Below are 9,450 nucleotides of genomic sequence, written 5' to 3' on the forward strand. Positions count from 1 at the left end.
GCATTTCTTCCCAAAAAGTGACTCAAATTGATCATGAAAAGCACTCATTGAGTGTCTTCTGGGTTTATTGAGGCACGTCACAACAGATGTTATGCAGCAGTGAGCATGTTTTACCAGTTGTTCTAACACTCATCACACATATTGTGAATCTGCACTGCTTCTTCTACCATACAGCCGTAAGCTTCTTATAACCCTCAGAGAAACCTCGTGGACATCAGCACAAAATGTTGTAGTTTATTTACAGCCCTGTAGCTTGTAAGTCATCATAGTTGATGACAGCACTTATGGTACATACGTGCACTGCATCATGTACTAGTACAACGTAGTGTGGCGTGTGACTCTGTATGAGGCTGCGTGAAGTTACACACACGCCTTTTCTCTGTGTTCCCTAAGGCGAGATTTTCTCGTAAATGTTTTGCCACACCTGGGACACGTGAATGGCCGCTCCCCCGTGTGCACCATCATGTGTTTTTTCAGCTCACTGTTTAATCTAAAGGCTTTGCTGCAAACCTCGCACACGAATGGCCGCAACCTGATGTGTTTGGCTCTGCAGTGAGCCATCAAATGGGATCCCCTCTTGTAACACGCGCCGCAGTCTTCGCACTTGAATGGCCTGTCCTCTGTATGTTGAACCATGTGAAGCTTGAGCTGAGCTGCACTCGGCCAGCCCTTCCCACAGGTGTCACAGAGGTACGGGTCTTGCCCCGTGTGCTTGTACAGATGCCATTTGAGGTATGTCTTTTGATAGAATTTTTTTCCGCATACAGGACACGGGTAACCGCCTGTGTGCCTCACCATGTGTGCTCTCAGGCAGTCTTTGGTACTGAACTGTTTCCCACAGTAGGAGCAAACGCTAGGCTGCCGCTCCCTGTGCTTGCTCTGGTGCAGAACCAGATAAGCGAGAGATTTGAAGCTTTTCCCGCATGTTTCACAAATGCGTGGCGTGACGCTTGCAGTGTGTACTTTTTCGTGATCGTTTAGCAGTCCTGGCTTTGTGTAGCATTTCTTGCAAGCGGCACATTGGTACAGCTTTTTGTTTTGCTGATGTCGAACCAATTCGCACAACCTCACAAAAGTTCTCTTGCACAAAGGACACGGGTATGAGCCTCTAACTTTATGTGCCTTGGAATAATGTCTTTTCATGAGGACAATTTCTGAAAAGTTCTTCTCACACATGGTGCACTTGATAGTGCGAGATTTAGCTTGGGGGCCATCTGCTTGGTTCTCAGCGTGGCTCCTGTTGTCAGCTGACCGGAAGTTACACGCACTGATGACAAAGTGGGTCATATTTGTCCGCTTCTTCTTTCGAGGAGCCCTTTTGGAACATTTGCTCTGATGCTTCTCAAAACTCTTGTAGTAAGTAAAACCCTGGCCACATTCCTGACACATCAGAGGTGATTTACACGCCTGCGAGTTGGCAGGTGCATCTGTGTTTGTTGGGATCTGAGCTACAGCACTTGAAGCAACCGCTTCCTCCTGATTCCTTTTGTCTGCGTTGCTCAATGAGTTGTCCTGCGAATGCTGATTTGAGACCCCACATTTACCCTCCTGGTGTGTCTCGCAGTCCTCATAGCTGTCAAAGTGTTTCCCGCAAAGAGAACAAAGGTAAGGACTCTGTTCAGTGTGGCATCTCATGTGCCTCGTCAAGTCAGTAGAACAGGTGAATATTTTGCCACATACGGAGCATTGTTTGACACGATTGCTTCTTTTACAAGTTTGCTCTTGTGGTGAGTCAGAAGATATTGATTCCTCGGGTACAACACGTGAAGGCCCAGTTTCATTTTCACTGGAGAAAGGCTCTTTGGTCTTATCAGCGGGGTTTGGTTTGGAGTGATGAGCTAAGGTCGTGGGACACTGCGGGTGTGTCTCTGCTTGTCGTTTACCGCTGACCACACAAATCCTCTGGTGTTTGTCAAAGTTCTTTGGGTAAGTGAAAACCTTGCCACAAAGCTGACAAACAAGACTATAGTCATCGTTAGACTGCTCAAAGTTTGGAGGATTATTCAGATTTGATGGGTCATTTGTCGTGACATTTGCCAGTGATGACAGCTCATTCTCACTTCTAGAAGCATTATTTTCCAAACAAGTCTTCGGTTTCAGATTTAAATTCATCATCTCAAAAAAGCTACTTTGGCTTGGAGAATCTGACTGACTCGCTCTGTTTATAAAGCAACCACTTTGGGCAATCTTGTGTTTCTTTAGTGTCCTATGGGAACCAAAATCTTGGCCACAAACATGACATTTGAAGGACTTTGCGGATGTCCTACTGCTTTTCAAGTGGTGAAACAATTTTTTGCGCACGTCGTCATCATCATTAGACTCACTTTCATCAAAAGGTTGAAGTATTACTTCAACAGAGGCTCCTTGGTCCTCCCTCAGACCATCAACATACTGCTGTCTATTTCTTTCTATATTCCTCATTAATTCTGAACTTCTCTCCTTAGAGTTTTCTTCTTCTTTCTTCTTGACAAGTGCGTCTCCTTCATCAGTGCCCACATTTGGTAGGTGATAGGACAGGCTGGACAGGATGCGATCATCACCAGAGGAAGACATATCTAGAAAAGCAAAAACACAAATTAATTTAATTAGCTAAAACTTAACAAAATCAAATAACACAAAGGACAATCTGGAATTATGTGAAAATGAAAAAGTACTACCTTGTGGAACTTTGCGCCCGTGATGTTTGTGATGCTGAATAAGTGTTTCCAGGGGCTCAGGTTGATTCATGAAGTCTACACACTCTTTCAAGATAGAAGGGGAGAGGCTGAGCCAAAGGGAGGTCTTGGGAGGGGACAGAACAGTTAAAATCAATTTAAAGTATTATTATATTCTAACTCCATCCTTACATTTAAACTGATTTGTTGTCATGTATTTTATTAATTCACATGATATTGTAATGGCATCCCTAAAATTGTGTTGTGTACTTTTACAACAGGTAACACTACATTTCCCAGAACGTTTCTCAACATCTCACAGAGAAGGAAAAACTAGTGATACTGGTGATTGTGATGAAATTGTTCTTCCTCTTCCAATAACCACATATGCAGTATATACACATATCAATGTACATACTTGTTCAAGGTTTGGAACAGGCAGCAGCTTCTGCAGATTGAAGAGGAATTTTCTCATTAGAGCCTGAATGGCTGAGTCATATTTAGGGCCAAACACTGTTGGGAAGATTTTCTAAAGAATAAAGAGAAAAGTATTATATATAACGTTTCATGAAATACTGCAAGGCCCCTTTCATGCCACTACAGGTCTTGAGAGTTACACTGACTCTATCGTCCTGTCAAGAACAAAACATTTAACCAACCTGAATACAATCAAACAGCAAATGACGATATAATAATAATGATAAGGAATCAAAAAATATGACCAACTCACCTGGTAAAAGATGTCCCTCTGGCACTGATCATCCACAAGAGTGTGAACAAGCTTCAGGAAGTTCATCAGTGATGCTTTTACCTCAGAGCAGGAAGTCTGAAAAAAAAAAAAGCACATGCAGAGTAAATAAAGACGGCACATAACGCGATGGAGATTTAACAAAAGCACCTACCTCTTTATCCTGGTTTTTAACGTAGGTGTTTATTCTGGCCAGATGAGGCTGGATGGCCTGTGGGCTGGTAAAATCATCATTGCGGCACAACTCTAGCACCACCTGTAGGCATATCAGGAGACAAACCATTTGGAGGAGGCTTTATTTTTCAACCGAGACAATATAAGCTGTAGTAACAGATTCTCTACCAAATCAAAAGATGCTAGTTTGTAATCTTTACTAGTAGGCCAGGACTGCCAGGACCACCAGCACTATTATCAACTAAATATAAGAGGTAAAGAAACCTCTTATGCAGAATGGCAACTATCTCTGTTATAGCATTATATACAGAATTGTATTTCTTTATTATTGTGACGGTTGTGCAGCATTTCATTGTTATAGCCTGTGGAGGTGGAGCTATTGTAGCTATTATTAACTACTTTAATACTGTTTTGTAGTTTCATCAAATATAATTCACCATTTCATGATTTATATTATAGATTTATATTCCCATATTATGCTCATGTTTAGGCCCGACATGGCCGCTGCAGCGGTTTTCAGCTTCTGTCTGGAACGGAAACAATCTGCACACTTCACTCTCGTCTAAACATCTTCTTTGTTACTGGGAGCCAGTCTTAGTGAGGAAGAACAACAAGTGGAGTCAGCAGGTTTTCAGTGGATGGAGACAGTCGGCCTGCTGAGGGGCTGGAGGGGGTCACATGTTCACCAGATAATCTTATGACATCATAAAGTGAGGCAAATCTAAACGGTGTGTTTTCACAAACATTGACTGAAAGACGAAGCAGGAGAAGAAGAGAGAGGATGGTCTTTCCTCATAGTTAGGCAGTCTGTACACACAATAGGGACACGTATTTATGCTGAAAAGACATTAAAAAGTGGATTTTGCATACTATGGGGCCTTTAAACTTATCTTCTTTTCTGCAGAGTAACTAGTAACTGTGATTAAACACAATTACTGGAGTATAAAAGCACAATATTTCCCTTGAACTTGTAGTGGCATAGAAGTGAAAGGAAAATACTCAGACAAAGTACATCAAGTACTGCAGACAAAGTGCCAAAGCTCTACAGCTTGCTGGACCCTTTTTTTGGCAGCATTATAAAATATTAAGACATCTAGTATCTTACTCTCACCTTTGCACGAAGGCCCATGACTAGTTGAACTCCCTCTGTGTAGGTGAGCAGCTCAGGGACTTTTTCCAGCACTGTGGTAACGAAGTCCTCCAGCAGACCATAGTACATGACAGCTCCCTGCCTCACTATCTCCCACAGGGCTGCAGACACAAGCTGCACGGGGGGGACGATGAGCCGGAGAGAGGAAAGGGGGAGGAAACCTGGAGAGACAAGCGTTTTAAAAACTCTGAGGTTACTGTTTTGAAGCGACATGTTTCTTGCAGTGCTCCAATATTCCGCACAGTTCCCGTTAACATTAGCCGATAAGTTACCCTAAAACATCACTTCCTAGTGCTGTCTTTTTAACTTCCGCAAAAGCGGACTGAATGGAGGTTAAATGTGTTTAACTCTCACCAGGGTCCGTTAATATCTTGCTCATTTTGGCGTTGTGGGCATAATTATTTTAGCCCTGAAGGTGGCTGTTAGCTGACATCGTAGCCAAACCGTCCACTGTGGAATATGGAAGCGGAGTCCGACGCATCCGACTTCTCTTTGGGGAGTTTACGCATTACGTCGTTACGCACACGCGTACAGGGCAGAGGCGCGTTTCATTATTATTAGAGGTTGTTTTTCCAGTAACGTACAGTTCTTATAATAATAGTTATGGTAATACTTCCGAAGCACATTCAGTTTTATGACAAAACATAAGCAGTGCATAAACAAGTTTTTAGAATTGAGTCTGTGTTTATGATTTATTTTGTGCGGTATGAGGGGATTTGTTACCAAATTAGTCCACTAGATGGCGCCAGTATAACATGGAATAATAAGTTTGGCAGCTCTGAAGTGGAGTGGCCTCCTCCAGCTGGCACCATAACAATCACAGTGTTTTGTGTGCTTTTGTGAGACTTTTGTGGCACCTAGCTGCACATAATCTAATTAAAGTTTTATTTCTAATGTATAGTGTTGCCTTTAAAAAAAAACCGAAATGTTATTACATGCTGGAGATTATTTTAGTTTTATTGGCACTTCATAATTACATTTTTCCTAATAAAACCAAATTAATACATGCACACTTTGGTCAATTGTGTTCACACATTGTAAACTTCTAACCTCCCCATCTTACGTATAGGCAAAACTTATATCCACTGACCATACGGAAAGACTTAAACAGCTTTTTAAGTTTCATTGTGACCTTTTTCAGACACAATCCCCGTTCTTTATGAGGTACAAATCACACAACATGTGATGCCTGATATGATTTTAGCGTCTCTTAATCTGACATTCAGTACTTGTCAATTTATCCGACTGAGTAGAAAACATATTGAGACAGGGAAAGACAGACAGTGGCAGAGGAGGGGAAAAAAACAGGCAGGAGTGAATTATAACACAGATGAAAAGCAAGCAGTCATCTGTTTACAGTTTTTTGGAACTGTAGTCGCGAGCATCCTACCGCAATCCCTGACAGTCTGTGACAGTACAATATGAGCATTACTGTTGGCTTCAGAGGCTTCAGAGAATTATATTCACAGTGACTATTAATGGCAAGAGGGAATGTTGTCGATGTGCATGACCGTTTTGTAAAAACAAGGAGTTGCATTTCTATCTCAGTTTGACATTTGTCTGTCTCTTGCTCTGTGTTTGGTTTCTTTTCCAAATTATTACATCAGACTTTCACCACTGAAGTGGTGCAGTCTGTGGACTTTACATAATCATGTCACATCACTCTGCTGCCTGTCAGGAGAAGGAAGATGGAGCTTAATGCTGAAGGTGGAGCCAAGAACTATATAAAAAAAGGAAAGTGTGAGGTATCGTTCTCCTCACAGATTATAATTGCATAACTATCATTCACATTTCCCAAAATTAAATAAGAAAAGTGGAAAAGGCAATGAACCACACTTCCACTGTCTAATTAATTCTCATGCAGATTGTGTCAAAGAAATGTGGTGCTGTCTGTCTATGTGTGTGTGTGAGTGTGTGTGTGTGTGTGTGACTATGAGGGAGTAAGACATAATAATGCAGAGAGAGAATGACAGATGGGAACAGACAGAGAGATACAGGGAGAACGGGAACAGCAGATTTGTAGTGACAGGCTGCTCAGTCGGAAGTTGTACGATTGTTTAGCCTTAAAACCTGTATCACATCCATGAAAACCAGCTCAAACCAGAATCCAAAATAGTAAAAAAACATCATTGTTGACTCTCTTTCAAGCAAAGCGTCCCCTTATTTTACATTTTAGTTTACATTTATTCGAGTGCGGCAGAAACAATGCTTTCCCTGCTTTTCAGTGGTACGTAACATTTACTGAGGCTTCATAGCAACAACACTATGAGCCAACGTGTCCATCAGATGTGAGTCAGAGAGGATTGGCAAATACTTCTTAGCAGCTTTGGGTGAGCTTACTGTGTCACTTTAAGTTTATTGTGACAGTTTATGACAAGTCTCAGGTATGTTGTCAACCACAGGAAAGTTTACTAGTTTTTGAAGACCAGGACTGATCCCAGGATTTTATGCTGAATTAGTTTCACACAAAAAAAAAATCTGTGGAAATAAACTTAAAGCCACAACACAACACACAAACTCTCCTATAATTCCTTTAAGGCATAAAGAGTGAGGCAGGTAATGATTTCAGTGGTCAGGACATGGCTGAAAACTATTTGCAAATTGTATCTGACCAGATCTGATTACATTCTTATTCTTAAAATGTGTGTTAAGTTAAGTTTTTGCTTTATTTGATAGTGGACAGTAGAGACAGGATGACGTGCAGCAAATGGCCGGGGTCCGATTCAGACCCAGGCCGCAGTAGTAAGAACTCAGCCTTGAAATGTGGTATACGCTTTATCAGGTGAACTATCAGGGCTGTGCTTGTGTCAAGTTAATCAAAGCTTGAAATTTCAGTGAGAATACAAATAGGTCAACAATTTCATGATGTATTTCTGAAGATGAGAGTTGACGCTAAGAAAAAACACATGCCCAAGTAAAAGAAAGAGAATATATCTTTTGATTATCATATTATTATTATATTGAAGAAGAAGCCTGCTCCTGCGCATAGGACATCAACTGTAGTGAGCTGATTAAACCCTAGTTTTAGTTTTTTTTAAAAAATGATGTTATGCACGTTCATCCCTTCCTCTCTTATGAATTACCCCATGTGATGTGCTGGAGCGCTGATTAGCACTGCCTGACACAGCAGTTGCATAACCACATTGTCCAGCACAGCTATTCTTCCTTACAGTTGACGAATTACCAGTCTTGTAGCTTTAATTATCTGATTCCTTTACGAATGATCTAATAGGAAAGTGATGCCGAAGTGGCCTCGAGCTTAACAAGATGTAGGAATGGATAAGTCAACATACTTTTGAGGCTGATACCAGCATTGAGCCTTGCTACAGCACGCTTTTGGAGTAAATTTTCAGATAATGTAATCTAAGATCATTTTAAGATAATTAAGGTAGGCAGAATAATGTGCAGGGAAGAGAGAAACAGAGAAAGAAAGGTTATCACGCTCTTGTATATGCAGTGAGACAGGAACATATGCTTCTTGAGTGTTTAAAGCCTCCTGCTCTCTTCCTCTTTCTCTCACAAACACACATGCACACTTTGCTGCAGTATTAGCTACCCCATGCCTGGCAAAGACTCCCGCCCCTTTATCCACTAACCTCTGACTCTTTGTTGCAAAATGTTTTTCCTGTATAAAAATAGCTCTTTCTTGCCAGTTCTCTAAACTTTAGGAATGCAAGAGAGTGAAACTTTGCACCAAAAAGAGGCAACTGAGGGCAGTTGCTGCATTGCACCGTGGTGGGAGTAAATCAAGTGCCTCTGTCCCTCATTTCAGAGAGGGCTTTGATGTCACTGAAATAAGCTGCAGCTCATTGAAGGAACATCAAAGATACTCACCCCCAGCCCACGACCGTTCACTGCTCTGCAGGAAACGTGATTTGAAATGCCGTGGGGTCCGTTATCTTTACCGTGATTAACGCCTCATTAACTGCCTATTTATGTTATCAATTACTCCAAAATGTGCTCAGTAACTTCAGGGATCAATCGAGTGGCTTTTTGGAATTGGTGATGTAAAAAAAGAGTAGTTAATGTTTTGCTGTTACTTTAGGCCGAGCTCTCTCATTTCAAGTTTTGAGCTTCCTCATCACTGATTAAGGTCCCTTTGCTATGTTTCTTTTCTTTGATTTTCATTCTCTGAGCTCTTGTCTGTCATTATGCCCAAATTGGAAAGACGTTGGGTTAGGGTTTGTGTTCCCTCAGTTGTCCCTTGCACTTAAAACTGACTTTCTAAATCTAACCTAATCTTTTAGCCTTTGTAATTAGTGTTGCATCAGTGAGAAGTGTTGAATGTCAAATTAGCTGACATACATGTGTATGTGACCTATAATTTTTTTTATAACCTGCGACTGGTTCATACGCTCGCAAGAGCGTTTTGACAAAAAACCTCTTAAAACAGCCAATACAAAATGACACTAATAAACAATAGTAGACACCAGAGTGGCTTTTGTCACAGTGTACCATCTCTTTTGAGTCAAGTGTCTTAAGCATCTGACTGGTATCACTAACATGGTGACATACATGGAAAAATCTCCACAAATGTAAGTCCACATTAAGCGTTGAGGTACCACAGGGCTCCATTTTAGGTCCAGTCCCCTTCCTTGATTACTACTTGCATACAGATCTGCAGTCAATGCTCACAATGACCTGCATAAGGAAATCAGTTTAACCAAACCAGTAACAGTATCTTAAGTACTTTCAGCCTCTTTTAGAGGTGGACATTTTCTAAT

At 41.3% G+C, this 9,450-nt stretch overlaps 1 protein-coding gene across 2 annotated transcripts; it reads right to left on the reverse strand.

Moving 5' to 3' along the window:
- Positions 1-212: 212 nt before the first annotated feature.
- On the reverse strand, positions 213-5,169 carry LOC139214331 (zinc finger protein 665-like). Of its 2 annotated transcripts, none has more exons than XM_070845158.1 (7): positions 5,081-5,169; positions 4,688-4,887; positions 3,557-3,658; positions 3,385-3,480; positions 3,073-3,183; positions 2,658-2,739; positions 213-2,555 (listed from the first exon to the last, which is right to left on the reverse strand). In XM_070845158.1, exons 1-7 carry the CDS (start codon positions 5,103-5,105, stop codon positions 361-363), a joined length of 2,811 nt encoding a protein of 936 aa, XP_070701259.1. In that variant the 5' UTR covers positions 5,106-5,169; the 3' UTR covers positions 213-360. The 2 variants fall into 2 exon arrangements, with proteins under 2 accessions (XP_070701259.1, XP_070701258.1); XM_070845157.1 differs by having other exon boundaries at positions 2,658-2,781.
- Positions 5,170-9,450: the final 4,281 nt, after the last annotated feature.

The sequence above is a fragment of the Pempheris klunzingeri genome, chromosome 15 (assembly GCF_042242105.1).
Source record: "Pempheris klunzingeri isolate RE-2024b chromosome 15, fPemKlu1.hap1, whole genome shotgun sequence".
NCBI lineage: Eukaryota > Metazoa > Chordata > Actinopteri > Acropomatiformes > Pempheridae > Pempheris > Pempheris klunzingeri.